The sequence below is a fragment of the Hevea brasiliensis genome, chromosome 9 (assembly GCF_030052815.1).
Source record: "Hevea brasiliensis isolate MT/VB/25A 57/8 chromosome 9, ASM3005281v1, whole genome shotgun sequence".
Taxonomy (NCBI): Eukaryota; Viridiplantae; Streptophyta; class Magnoliopsida; order Malpighiales; family Euphorbiaceae; genus Hevea; species Hevea brasiliensis.
The window spans coordinates 31,039,683-31,055,655 of record NC_079501.1 but is presented as its reverse complement, the minus strand read 5'-3'; the positions used below and the strand labels follow the sequence as shown (position 1 = coordinate 31,055,655).

At 30.4% G+C, this 15,973-nt stretch overlaps 1 protein-coding gene across 1 annotated transcript; it reads right to left on the bottom strand.

The window, feature by feature from the left end:
* Window positions 1-268: 268 nt before the first annotated feature.
* On the bottom strand, window positions 269-4,341 carry LOC110658464 (homeobox protein BEL1 homolog). Its single transcript, XM_021816084.2, has 5 exons — window positions 3,932-4,341; window positions 2,643-3,705; window positions 1,835-2,217; window positions 1,381-1,441; window positions 269-1,210 (listed from the first exon to the last, which is right to left on the bottom strand). Exons 2-5 carry the CDS (start codon window positions 3,609-3,611, stop codon window positions 584-586), a joined length of 2,040 nt encoding a protein of 679 aa, XP_021671776.2. The 5' UTR covers window positions 3,612-3,705; window positions 3,932-4,341; the 3' UTR covers window positions 269-583.
* Window positions 4,342-15,973: the final 11,632 nt, after the last annotated feature.

Below are 15,973 nucleotides of genomic sequence, written 5' to 3'. Positions count from 1 at the left end.
TTGTTTTTATTTAATTGTGTTAGTTTTAGCTGATAATTTCTCCCCCTCAGGTACTATCTTTATTTGATAAATATTCTTGATTATCATAAAACAAAAACTTAATTTGTCTTTATAAAGAAAAAAAAAAATATCTCCTCCTTTTGAGAAATTAGAAAGCATCAATTTTAACAAGAGCCACAAAAGTTTCAATCACTGATCAGCTTACGCAATTACAAAGAGAGGATGAGAGACATATACCTACCTACTACTAACTAATAGAACAGGATAATTTCTTGCCAAAACAGTTTCTCCCTTTTAGAGGAAAGAAAATATATTCATAATCTTGCATCAATCGCTTGCAAATTCCAAATTAGACTAACAGTAAACAAAGATTTTTTTTTTCTTTTCAATGGGAAAAAAAAGATGCAAAACTATTCTAGCTATGGAACTAATGTCCATAGTATCTTTAACCAACTGTAGCTTTATGTATATATATGTATGGAGTATTTGTCTATGCCTAAACTACTTATCAACCATCACCATCCTTCGGCAAGAACTCCGGTGCCGAACCCCACCTACCTTCCAGCGATGTAGTACTTTCCTTTCATCCAGCCAAGTCATGCAGCAACTGAGCCCCCATCAAATTTCTGTAAGGTAAGTTCTGTGCTTCACCATCTAGAATTGAGTATTGAACTGGTGGACAATCATCAATGTGATCTCTAGGGTAAAATAGAGAGCTTTGTGAGGCAGGAGAGAATGCTAAGCTTACGCCACTCTCTCCATGCTGTTGCAACCCTAATGTCAATGACACTCCCCCACCATTGAAGTTCTGATTAGCACTATGATCATTAGCATATGAAAGCCCACCAGCCGTGTGGTGATTATAAGATGAAAAATCCAATTCCACCGCACCAAATGTTCCAAAACTCTGGTGTTGCGGATGCAAATGATGGTTTTGGAAAGTTTTAGTGCCTTTTGAAGTATCATTTTTATCTGGGTTAGAGATAATGGAAGAGAGACAATCGGAATTGATACGAATGAGTTGATCTGGTGTGGGTTTTTGATCTGATGCGGAAGGATTTGGAACAGGCCGGCCATTATTGTGTTCAAGATCAGTAACCCCATCAGAAGTCGTCATGTTGTTGTCTTGCTCCCTTGTTTCTTCTATGTACATTTCTTCCACCATGGGTTTCCACAGCCTAACTCGTGCATTGATGAACCAATTGGATACCTGTTGAATCATATGTAAAAACAAAAGGTATCATGTATATTTAATATGGTACCATTATTATTTAATTATAAAATAAATTTATATTATAATTATGGATCCTAAGAAGATATGCCACATTGATAATATAAATTAATTCGTGTAGGATTAGAATAAGCTATATAGGGACGTGCCTGGCTTCTTGAGAGACCAGTTTGGCGGGCTAAGATATGTTTATCAACATCGCTTGGGTACCTGCAAAAAGGTTTACCATGAGAAACAGTGTGCTAGTTGTAGAGACCTATCCACAGATAGAGAAAAGAGAGAGAGAGAGAGAGAGAGAGAGAGAGAGAGAGACAGAGGGAGATGGGCCCTATGAACTGGAATCAAATCCACGAGAAAGAAAAAAGAAAGATATATATATATACATGGAATCTGAATAAAGGTGGGTAGAAACTAACAAGACAAAAATTGAATTTGTTTTTGCGAGCAAAAATGATTGAGACTAAGTGATGTGTGTGTGAAGTTACAGTCCAAGAACACAACAGCTAGCAAAATATTTGCATTGTTTAATTTGGAGAGAACATTGATTCTCTTACAATATCGATTTTGCAGCGTATAGAATGGAAGAGAGATAGAGATATTTACGGGTGAAGAAAATGCTCAAATAGCCACGCTCGAAGAACAGATACAGATCTTTCTGGTAGGCCTCTTTGGGGCCTCCATGGATGGCTTTCCATCACGCTCATTTGTTGAATAGCCCTTTGTTGCCTTAGAGTTTGATCAAGAATCCTTAGCCTTGGAGTTTCTCCTCTTGCCGTGCCTGGTGCAACCGGATCTTTCTCTCCCATGGCTTTCTTGGTGGCATGAATTTGAGCCACAATCCCATCTCTTAAACACCTGAAGTGTCTTGACATGGCTTTTGATGCCAAAGCTGAGTACACCGTAGCTGCTCCAGCACCAGCGACAGCTTCGAAGGATGAGACCATAGCCTTCATTTGATCGCAATAGTGCCTGTATCTTCTGTCTACCTGAAAAAACACATAAACAAAGAAGATGATAGAGATAGGAGTGATAAGTTAGCCACTGAAAATTGACAGTTAACAGCAAGGAATGGATAGATAGAGTAATATAAGATGAAAACAAAGATGCTATGAAAAGAAAAAAAAAATTGAAAGGAATAGAGGTTTCTCAAAGTAAATGAAAAACCAGAATTGTCATGATGTGGGCATTAATGGAGAGGCCCCAAGTCGCTAAATTAGTTCAAGAACCAAGTTTAGAGAACCCAACTAATCAGCTACCAAGTAAAAGTTCAATCTTTCTTTTCACTAATTAAGATCAAGAAACATGTTGTCGTCCGGCTCCCATTTTATATGGTTAAAAAGGAGGAAAAGAAAAGGACCTTTATGGAATAAAATAAGAAAAACTAATAAAGAAATTGATGAAACATATATACCTCTTCCAGCATTGAAAGCAGCTTTGTTTTTCTCTTCTGCAATTCCAAGAATTCAAGGGAGTGGAGAGACTGCTTTCTTGAAGAACCACTACTACCACTTCCATTTTCATCGTCCCACTGTTTAGGCTTATGGGGCTTTGGCCGTGGTTGATCAGTTTGCATTGTCCCAAGGCTACAGAACTCGTTCAAAAGTTCTTTTGCAGGACCCAGGTACCTTGAGTTCCTAAGCTGGAACTGCCCTTGATGATGCAAATTTGCAGCTTTTGTCAATAACCCATCTTGCATCATCTGCTGTTGTTGAATATTAGCAACGGATTTGCCAAAGAAGCCATCTCTTGAACTTGAATTCATAAACCTCATTTCTTCTTGTGGATTATCATGATTCTGATGATTATTTGTGTGTCTGAGTTCAAAAGACTGTAATCCAATAGTAGAAGGATTGCTTGAAGAAAGAGAGAGCGAAAGACCTTGACTTGGCCTCTCATTTGGTTCGCAAGGGAACACACACCTTAAAGAAGAGTCATCAACAAGCAACCTATGTTCCTGCCATGGAGCTGACGAGTCAGTTCCAACTATTAGATTCTCATTACTCGTCTCTGAAATCCCAGTTGCGAAGTCCTGCTTGTTGAATTCATGTTGATAGAATTCACTGGTGGATTCATTGATCGTCTTGGAGCAAGAAGGACCACCATCACCGGAGTTGTTGCTTCCCGGCTTGTCAAAGAAACCTTTCCACATAACAGCAGTATTACTCTCACTTTGTTGTTGCTGCAGATTCCTTGAAAACCCTATCATCTCCATGCCTGAGGTCAAGTTGAAGATCTCTAGGTTGGATTCAAAACCTTGGATCTGGTTCCCTAGATGGGTTTGGATTGTTGGGTTACTTGATGAAGCATCTGAGTAACAAAAACCTGCTGATGATGACGATACCATGTTCCTTGATTTATCTTCACAGAGTTCTCGAGCCATGAAACCGCAAAATAGATATCTCTTGTTTCTTTGAGCTTTAAATTGGCCTCTCTTGACTCGCTAGCTTTTGTTAAAGGTGATTTTGATACTGCACCTACAAAAATCAATAAGATCCATTTAACCCATAAACCCACACCGTTAAAGCATCGTTAAATATCATAAAGCGAAGATCAATCAACAAAATTTATGCCACTAATGAATGACCCTTTTGATCAAATAAACCAAAAAAGAAGAAGAAGAAGAAGAAGAAGAAGAGTCTCTGATTTGGTTGCTAATTTATGAGAGAAACCATAACATGAGATGAAGGAGAGAGGCTTTACCAGTTGCAGGAAGAAGAGTGAACTTGCAAAGATTCAACCAAGTGGAGGGTTTTGGTGCTAAGTGGCGGTGATGGAGAGAAAATTGAAGAAGAAGATGAAATGGAGAAGCCAAAGTGAGGTAGGCTTCCTTCCTTAGGCTTCTCTTAATAAGCTAACGTGGTATTCCATGAAAAGAAAACAAACCAAGAAAGAAAAGATCAGATATATCTTCTCAGAAATAGAAGATCGAATAGAGGTGATGATGACCCTCTAGCCATGATCATCATTTGATATTTGCTCCTCTTATTCTCTTTCTTTTTCTTTCCCTCTCCAATTCTCTCTCTCTCTCTCTCTCTTCTCTCTCTCTCTCTTTTGTTATCTCTCTAGCCCAAGTGGGTCAATGAAGAAAGTTATATATAAATCCAAAATAGACTTCCTAGTAAGAAAACAGTATAACACACCTCAATCATTTTACACCCAACAATTAGAAATGACCATAATCATGAAAAAAAAAGTCATCAATTTATTTATAAGTGATTAAAATAATTTGATAATTTTCTTTTTCTTTTTTATTAAAAAAAAAAAAGAAAAAGGGAGAACTCCCCGGCTTCACAAGGTACTAGTGACTGATGACATAGAACCAACAGAAAGTAATGATCGTCCTTTGCCTGCTAAACAAACTACAAGCCGCCAGATGACCTGTTCTTGCTATGCTATTAAATCTTCATTAATAAAAACCCTCTTCATAGTCTTCGCATAAAAACCGGACAAATTTTATGGTCAATTTTGCCCCATATTACATTTTTGTTGATTAATTTTAATTTATTATTAAAAATTTCTTAAATTTTAATTTTATTTTAAAAAAATCCACTTTAACATATAATAACAGATTTTTATTTTAAAAAATCTCTTTAAATTACAATATTATATTTATAAATATAATTTTAATATTATCTAGTGAAACATAAATTCTACATATTTTTAGAAAGCAGATTGTTACCAAGATATTGATATTTTTGTGTTAGGTCTAAATGATTATTAAAATGGCTTTATGTATTTTGAGTGTCAAAAAAATAGATAAGAAAAAGTAATTTAATTATTTTTTTTAACTTGAAAATATGCTATAATAGGTTAGAAGAATTTTCATGAAACAAAAATAAAGTTTAAAATTTTTTAAATAACAAATTAAAATGCAAGATAAAATTTAAGGACGAGCTATAAAATTTAACTCACAAAAACCTCTTTAACACCAAAGTGACTTAGACATTAAATTGACTCATTCCAACACCATCTTATCTATTTTCATAATGACTGGTATTTCTTTGATATCATAATAGTTTAGACCATTAATTTATTGATGTTCACAAAAATTAATAAAATTTTTGTATATTTCACTTCCTTTGGAAACTCATAGATGGTTTTCAGTTTGCGTTCTCACCAAATTTTAGATGATTCTTTGGTCATTGATTTTTTTTTCTTTTTCAAGTTATGTAAAAATTGAGTATATAAGAGTGATAAAAATTAATTTATTTGGAAGTTTAAACATTTTTTTAGTTAGATTTATATCCTCTTTATTTATTTAAATGAGATTGATATTTTATTAAAGGAAAAAAAAAAAAAAAACCTCTCCAACACCAACACAAGTTCATCACCATCACCATTCACCACAATATACCACGATCAAAATCCTACATAATTGAGGTCTACATAGTTGGCGCCAATCCCAGGAAGATCATTCCTAAGTGAGAGTTGTGTCCAGGCTTTTTCAGATGGGTTGCAGTGAAGAGTGTTGTTTGGTGGTGGGCCTGAATATTTTGTACCTGGAGGAGTAGGACAAAATTAATAATAAATTGAAGAGAGTATTGAAAAGTAGAATTGCCTCATTTCGGTTCAAATCGTGAATCAAATTGAAATCAATTTAGGTTAACAACGGTTTTGATTTATAAATTAACTTAGAACTGAGATATAAGGGTTAGTTTTTATAAATTTGAATCAAAATCAGCTCAGAACTATAAATTCGATTCAATAATTCTGAACCAGAATTAGCCCAATTAATTTTTTTTTTCTAAAAAATTTATATTAGATTTGTATTTAGATCTTTTAATATTTTTACATTATAAACTAGATAAATAATGTCTAAATTTATTATAATTTAATCAAATAATTAATAATTAAACTGAAATCAAACTAAAATTGTATCATTTCAAATCAAAATTGTTTCAAATCGAAATTATTTCGAATTAAAATCGGACCAAAACGACACTTTTGGCCAGATCCATTGAAAAGAATAGTATAAATGCTATTGGTGGTGAAAAAATGGGTTCCCAAAAGAAGGGACTGTGAGATGAGGTGGTCCAATTCCGATCTCCCTAAGCTTTTCCCATCTAAATTCTATTTCTAATTAATTGCTCCATTAAAGCTCACTTTTCCACCTTCTTTCTATTGCATTTACATTGCTTGAAGGGGACCATCTTTTTTTCTTTATTTTCTATATTTATTTCTTCTTCATTTTATGCCTACCCCCACGCGCCCCAGTTTCCATTTTCATATTAATACACATTTTGTTTGGGGATTATGTTTGGTTGTTCTTTATTGATTAATAAAAACCAAAAGAATTCTCATTTCTCTTCATAATCATAACTTATTTGTGTATAAGAAAATTAATTAATTATTACAAAAATTAAGAAAACAATTAAATCGCCTGAATTATAATAAAATTTTTCATAATTTGATTTAATTATTCTTCATCTTAATTAAGAAAGAAAAAAAGTTCTGATAAGATGTATTATAGAAAATTATAAAAATAATTATTTTATTTAATAAAAATAATGGTAAAATTAAAAAAAAATAATGCACATTAATTTTTTTAAAATGACATAATTTTATATAAAATAACTTTTAAAAAGTGACACATTAAAAATAAATTAATGAGTTTCTCAAAATAAAAAGATTGACTAATAAATAATGATAATATTAAAGACTTAAACATAATTAACTCTTAATAAAAATCGATGATGATATCATTTAAATTACCAAATTGGAAAAAAAAAAAGCAATAGTGATATACAAAGTGGTTATTTTCATAGGAAAATCTTGAGTTATAAGTGTATTACATAGCACGCGCCAAGAGATGAGACTCTGGAGAGAATTGTATACATAGCTTTAATTGTTGTCCGTTAAAAGCAGGTGGTCCCACAACGAAGCTTTCTCCGCCGCTTGCCAAATTCCACATGCCCTTCTCCTCCCCTACTACTCCCATCTCAATGAATCAAATTTTTATCCTGCGCATCCTCCGCGCATGTTACCCAACACCCTAGTCCAGATTCGCCATGAGCAGCTGCTGGCTGAAGGGAAGAGCAAGTAACTATTTCTCTCTTCCCTTCCCTTCCCTTACGTAACTTCCATTAGAATTTATATGTTAATGGCTTCTTTTATTAACTGGCCCTAAAAAGCCAGTTGTACCGTTTTCTATATATTTTCTTGATTTTCTTGTCTTTAAAAGAAAAGAAAAGAAAAGAAAAGAAAATTTCTTGGGAGGGAGGTAAATCAGCATCCAAAAAACTCGGGGGTTAAAAGAAACTGTGGATTCTGAGTTCTGATGGGAGCAGAGTACGATTAGAGAAGGTTTTGAAACTTGTAACTGTGGGTTCAGTTTCATTGCTTTGCTAGAGGTAGAGTGGTCCATGGATCAAATTTGCATGGACCTACCTAGCTAAGCATCTAACCTAAAAAAGCTTTATGGGCATGGCAGGAGAGATCGATCATAGCTAGGTTATTATGTAGCTATATTTGATAGTGATCAACAGCTTTTCTCAAACTTCTGAAAAAAAAAAAAAAACTTGTAAAAGTATGCAAATCAAATAGTTCTTAATTATTGGTCTGAACCAAAAGGAATTACTGTGCCAAACATTATGGATGTAGGGTCTTTTCTTTTTTACAGTACGATATTATCATTTTTGTTGGGAAAATATTAGGGTTAGTATAAGTTTAGCTCTCTCTCTATCCATATGAATATTGCCTGTGCTTGTTTTTGCTGTTGGTTCTTGGCCAGTAGCTATAGCTACAACAAGGGTTTTGTTTTTTTTTCAGGGCAATAATAAACTGTATACAACAAGCTAAGCAATTATTATATTGCAAAACAAGGGATCGATATATACGTATGGATAATAGAAATAAAAAGGGTTTTGTCCAAGGTTCATTCATTTTGATATTTGGTTGCCTGCGGTCTTGAATAATTTGTGAAGCACAAGAACTGCTACTAGCCGACATGCTCAATCTTCTTGGACAAGTTTTAATTGTAATGGCATGTTAAATTCCAATAGTTTACATATACCTTGGTGCAGGTACAATCAAGTCCAAGCCGAAGACCTCCCCAATCCATCCCTCATAAGATCAGTAGATTTAATAGAGAGGGACCTGTGTACATATATATGTCAAACTTATGTATTTTTCTTGCATTTCTTTCTTTCTTCTTAATAAAGAAAGATAATAAAATGAAGTTTATGGATATCTGTTTCAGAGTTTCTTGATATTGACTTTGAGTACAATTTTTTTAGCCCACCTTGTCAATGGCGGCTGCATTATATAATATATATCGAACACATTGTTCCCTATGTGCTAATTATCCATTTTCACATGAATTTCACCTATAAAATTTAGATAATAATAATAAAAATACAGGGTACAAGGCCGCTTTCATTAGTGACTTTATCTTTATTGGTTTCTTTTATATTGTGGGATGAGATAATGCAAATTGGCACTAGTGTGCTTAATAATACACCAAAACACGGCCCACGCATGAGAAAATATCGTTCTAGGTAGTCCCCGTGACCGACAATTATGCATGGATTGGCTTAGTCTCAAATTAATTTCAATTTCTATTTTGTAGGGCACCATATTGCGACTCTCATATTAGTCCAAATAAAGAAGGGAGGGGGAGTGGGGGTTGTTGGGGTGGGGGTTGGAGGAAATTGATTGGTCCATTTGTTGTTGTAGCCGTTAAAACCATACAACAAAATATTCTATAATTACCCAGTTTTGTTCTTGAATGTAGTGTAAAGGTTTGATTGGTGATGCTTTCTGAGGACTAACCCTATCTAATTAAATATATGTCATCCATCAATCTAATGGTACCTTAATGATGCTGATGATCAACTTGTTGGGCACATCAAGCTCAAATAAAAACCTTGAGGGGTAGTTATGAGACAACAGAAAATTAGCCTTTCTTTAGAAATGTCAAATGAAAGTGAAAGAACAGATTTTGATATATCTCAGAAAATTAAAAAGTTTTCTGTTGTCATTCTTGTAAATTTGGTACTAATTTTATGCTAGTTACTTTGCGTCTCAATTGGGTTAATTCTAAAAGTAGTTTTCCATATGGGAGTAATAATTTAATATTAATTAAGCAATAATCATATATGAAGAGCATGCATGTTGGTGATATATTTGTCCATGGACTTGCACATTATTCTTATAGAGAAAGCGATGTTATTATTATGATGAATAGATGTTTAATCCAACAAGTTATCCAGTTTCTAATATAAATATAATCATGATTAGGACCAGAAAAAGAAATGGATACACATTCTCCTCTTTGAAAAATTTTCAATTTCATTTATAATAATTTTGTTCTAGTGATTGATTACGATGAGTTTCACATAAATCTCACAATAATCAATAATTTTGATAAATTTATTTTCTTAACTTACAAATAGAGAATAATTGAGAAGGTATTTAGTTCGATTATTTACTTTTAATTTTTGACTTAAATTTTATTTTTTAATTTATAAATTGATTTAAAAATAAATAATTAATTGTTTGATAAAATTATTTAATTTATTTTAAGTAATTTAAGTGTTTAGTTAAAATATATTTAAAAATAATTTAATTTATCAAAATAACTAAAAATGATATGTAATTGAGTATTATAGTTATTAAAATAAGGATAGTGTTGATATTTTTAAAAGTTATTGTGATAATATAGTCTTTTACTTCGTCAAATAATAGTTTTAAAATAAGTAAATAAGTTATAAATAAAATATATATTAATTATAACTTCTAACTTAGGTTAAATAGTTTATTTAATTTATAAGTCAAATCAAATAGTAATTTATTCATAACGTTTTACTTATAAGTAGGTTTGATCGACTTATAAACTAAATCAAATACCCTTTTAATTATAACATAATATATTAAATTTTTAAGGTTTAAAATTTTTTAAAATAAAATTTAAAATATAAAAAAATATACATTACACTCGTATATAGAGATTGTAACATGGAAGATATTCAAATTTTGGCTTTATTTATGTTATAAATTTAGTATATAAAAACATTGCTTAATATTTATTAAATAAAATAATATTATTTAAAAAATAAATCTCCCCCTCTCTCTCTATATATATATATTCCTGTTTCATATGTCATTTAAATCATAATTATTTAGTTAGTATTAAGTACCCGACATATGAAGCGGACAAACGACTGACTAATTAACATATAATTAAAAATAATATAAAGAAAAAAGAATTTAATATTAATGGGATTTTAGGAGCATGTCGGCAGGCAGGTGTTGTAATCAAGTACATTTGACACCAAATGTATGCATGGATTTCACACATGGCGCAGTTCAATTGAACTACTTGTGAAGCCACTGAATGAATAATTCACCTACTAATTTGCTTGAAAATCACTCCATGTCCATGAAAATGGCTTATCAATGCTTCTCTCACTGATTATTCCCTAGAGAATTAACTCAATTATGATAGGGCCTTGTGGATATATGGGAAGAAGCTATTGAGAGGGATTGTGGTGGGTTTCAATTAATTCAATTTTGGTAGGGCCTTGTGTATATATGGTCAATAAATTATCACATGAGATTGCTAACAGAAAGATCCTTCCAAGAATTTCAGGTAATTTATACTAATCTAATAGATCAAGCTCTAGAAACTGGCATTCCCTTGCATACATCTTTTCCTATTCGTATGTATATGTTACCTTACATAATTCAAAATCATGCAAGAAAAAGAAAAGCAGAACCACCAACTTGCTAAGAAGCCGAAAGAGAGAAAATTGGCTCCACATAAAAGGTTCAATCCTATCCTAATCCTACTCTTGTTATTGCAAAATTAAGTATCATTGAAGGTCGGTAAGTCATCACTTTTTTGTGTGTGTATATGATAAAAATGGATGCACAGATAAACTGATCATACATCGAATCGATAAAAAATATTATGTCTTTTATACCCACACATATTTGAAAGTATCTCCTATATTGGGATACTTTCGTAGATGAGATTAATTATACGTACATATGCTATGATGCCAAAATGTTAGTGATTGAGTTCAAACTTAAAACCTCTCTGATTGAATGAATTTCCCTCACCACCTGAATCAATCCCTTGAAAGCCATATCACTTATGTATATATATTATTTGCATAAATCACTATGATACATTGAGAGTAATTGAGATGATTTAGTAATTGAGAGTTGAGAGTTCAGTAATGCAGAATAAGTGTAATTGGTAATTTGTTTTGTCTGGCTCTATATAGACTAACAGTGAAATTTTTATCATCGGCTTACGTGAAATTTTGATCTCATGCTTCAATGAGTGAGTGCTTAACCAACGTCTTTAGTCGAGTCATATCCATTCCGAGGCATTTTATGTTCATTCTAAGCTATCACTTGTTAATAATTCCTTCCGATTCATGTGATTTTGAGTCATTATAAGTCATATGTCTGAGTCGTTGAGCTAACAATAAATTAAAATGTTTAATCCTCTGACTGGGTCGTATCTTTAATTAAACCATTTGACTCGGTTCTTTGGGTGAACTATATTTTCTGCTATGAGAGCTATAATGAATAGCTATATGCTTAAGGTTGCATTCCTCATCAAACCAAAGAGAAAGGGTCCAACCTAACACTTAAGTCAATACGCTGCTAATCAGACTCACCACCACATAAACAAAAATAATAAATAAGAAAAAAAAAAGTGATTGGCTTAGAAATTTTTGCCTTGAATGTCATCCTTTTCACTCATTTTCCAATGTTGATATTTGCACTTATATATATTTCTCTCTAAATTTCTACTCACTATTTCTTTTACCTTGTGTTTCAAAGAGGAAATCTAAAACATGAGAATTAATTCCATAAAAATATATATGTTGTCCAATTGATTAGAGTCGTGAATATATATATATATATATATATTAGAATTATAGATATGAAGAACATATTGTTTAAGTGTGAATTTAAATTGATTTATAAAAATGATAATATTTTAAATTAATTCTAAAAAATTTTAATTATAATAAAATAGTATTATTTAAAATTTACAATTTATTAATAATTTATGCAAAAATTAAATTCAAATCTTAATATCCCAAGGTAGCAGAGCAAAGTCCTCCCTTGTCAAAATCATGGAATTCAAGGCCACATCTAGATGGTATAAACTGGTTCTCTTTTCCTTTTATTTTTCTTTTTTAAAAAAAGAAAATTCTAAATATTTGTTAGTATTTAAAGAACTAAGATGAAAATCAATGCCTATTAAAAGAGCCTACTTGGTTAGTAATAAATAATCTGAAAGTGGTTGATAGCTAGCTAGCCAGTAAGGTTGTCTAAACTCGAACTTGTGTAAGAATGAGTCTAATAATTATTGTAGATTCGTATATTTATTATATATATTTAAATAAATTTTTATATAAATATTTAATTAAATGATTATTAAATTCATTTTTATATAAGTTCGGCTTATATTAAATAAGCCCATTAACAAAATAGAATTTATGAATATGGATAAAACACTATTTTTGTTTCTCCTACTACATTTTTTTTTTTAACAGTAAAGTGAACACACGCAGGCAATTGTTGATTGGAATGAGCCTAAACCCACACACACACGTCTACAATCGATGTGGAAGCCCAAAGGCTCTGTCCTGAGCACACCCCACATGGGACCTCAACTAGACCACACCAGCCCACCCACAAATGACAACAAGGCATTTTGATTTTTTTTTACAGTAAAGTGAAATACACACACAGATGAGAGTATATGAGTTAATGTACTAATACTCACACCCAAGTAATTACTGACTGGGAAGAATCTTGACACATACCTATAAACACACACACACGCGTCCACAACCGATGTGGTAGCCCAAAGTCTCGTTTTTCCTACCACATTACTTCTCCTTACAAGATTTTCAAAATAAATGACTGGTCAAACTGGAAACAACTGGTATGAAATTTAATTGCTTTAATCCTCAGGAATATTTATTAATGAAAACAATTGTTGAATTTTCTTTTTTGTCTTTAATGCCAATTACGTTGAAATTTTCTTCAGAATAATATGGTTTCATTGTAATTTAATAAATTCCAAATGGACCACCATTTTCATCAATTGACTAAATATATATATTATTAATGACATATTGAAGTACAGTTTACAACTAAATTTACATAACCCTTTCTTATGACATCATAATTGTTTATATTTAATGTATTGGATCTTTTATTCATGTTTATATAGTGATTATATGATTTAATTATTAAATTAAGAAAACCCCAATAAGAAGAGTTAGACTATGAATCTAATTGAACTAATTACACAAATTAAATATCTTATATCCTAATTTAATATATAATTCTTTTATATAAATAATAAATATTTTATTAATTAAAAATAAAGTATAAAAAAATATAAATTAACATATTATATTTTTACATAAATGTAACTAATTTTTAATAAATTTAAAAGATTTAATGGCATTAATAGAATATGTAGATTAATCAATAGGATAATTGTGTGCTCTACTCTTCGACTCTATTTCATTAAATAATCTCAAAGCTTAGATCTTCTATTGAAGGATATGAAATTCTTAGAGTGTTCTTCTACAAAACAAACAAAATATCTTAACAATATCTCAACTATTGAAAGATATTGAATTTTATCCAACTGAAAGTAGTGATTGATAATAAAAAGAATAAAAAAGATAATTTATAGTCAATACATTTTATTGTGGTTAACAAAATTAATCTTAAAATTATGAAATTTAGATACAGTTACTCTAAATAAAGATTGGGATAAGTGTCAAATTTAGAATGTTTAGATATAATTATTAATTAGTAAAAATATTTAATGTTTTCTATTTAATTAACCTTTTGTCATCATATAGATAATGTAAAATATAGAATTGTTTAATTTTCATGTTATATATTTAACAAATTTTTATAGTATTGACCTCTAAAAAAATTTAATGTAATATATCTTGATTAAAAAAAATATTACGAAAGAGTGTTATTAAATTAAATTTATATATATATATGAAAAAAAAATTTTCTGGCTGCGTTGCTCGCACGTAAAAGAAGTCATCGACAGGACTCAAGTCAATGCAAATGACAAAAACCACGCAAAAAGAAATAATTTTCTTTGGCTTCTTCCATCAAGTGGAATCTGTGTGTTAACATTTAATTTTGTTTGCTAACAGTGGCTTTCTTTCTTTCTTTCTTTCTTTCTTTCTTTCTAATCTCTGATATCATATAGAGTGTACACACATGGTGATATGATTTCTTGAAAATAAGTTAATTAATCTTGCACGCATGTGTAATATTATAATAAAACCCTTTAATTATTTTTTTTTCTATGGGTTTAATTAATCGTAAAGAGTTTCTTGAGGACCTTTGCTTGTATTTCCATTGGATATTGATTAAGAAAACCTCCATTTTCTTTCTGTAAGAGACAAATCTACTGAAAGCAACCCTTTTGTTTGTATGTTCTTGTCATTATGTACGTTAAATTTCTACCATAATTTGCAAAAGCCTCTTTAATTTTGTGTTTTTAATGGAAATTGTGATGCATTTACATGTAACAAGTAAAACAAATTACCGTCAATTTTCACTACTAATTATTAATTTAATTAATTAATAATATCCATGGATAAGGTTTCACATAGAATTCTTGTCACAAATCTCAAGAATTTCAATAGGTAATCACAATCGAATAATTCCTTTATGTAGCGTGTTGAAATTGACATTCTTGCAAGGTTTATCCAATAAAATAATTCACTAAAATATTTAATTGTTCATTTTTTAAAGAAAAAAAAAGTGAATTATATACAATTTTTCCACAAGTCACCCATGATACAGTATTAAATATCTAATTAAATATTGAAATTTTAACTTAATAATTAAAGTTTTACATTTAAATTTAAATAAATAATAAAATTAAAATTAAAAAAAAATAAGAATCAAATTAAATTTAATTATACAGATGGTACTTCAATTTAAATGTATATAACAGTAGAATATTTAAACTTTAATTTGTAACACAAAATTCCTTGATTTTTAATTTAAGTAATATAAAACCTATTATAAATTTTAACAACTGATTTTTAGATTATTTACATCTATGTGACATTTATTAAATTTAAAATTTATATTTTTATGGACCGATAGCTTTAAGTAAATTGGTTTTAAGTTATTAAAATATCAATATGTGTAATTTTAATTGTTATAGCTGTGGATAGATAGAAAATTGAATTAAATTTGTTTTTCTAATTAATGTAGAATTAATAAAGAGAATATAATTTTTAATATAACAAGTCTCTCATCAGTAAAAATAATCTAAAAATTAATTAGGAAAATTCTCTATTATTTAAATTAAATATTAAGGAATTTTATATTATAAATTAAAATTTAATCACCTTATTATTATATACTCCTAAATAGAGGTATCATTTATGTAATTTACCTCTATATATATATATATATATATAAAGAAAATAAAAAGGGGAAAAACAATTAAGGCAAGGAGGAGTAGGCAAATGGAGTCACTGCCCAATAATTTGCCACAAGGTTTATCACTAGAAAGGCTGACACTTTCCTAGTTCTTTTCTCTGACTAGGGGCACTTATTTTTGTCAGAGACAATGTCAATGCCCAAGACAAAATTGTGTAGCACCCTATGATTTTTCTACTTTATTCTTGCATGAATTATTAGTTCTTTTGATTGCTGACCACCTTGCTTTTAATTTATTAGTTTCTTTCCATGACTCATGAATCTTGTGGA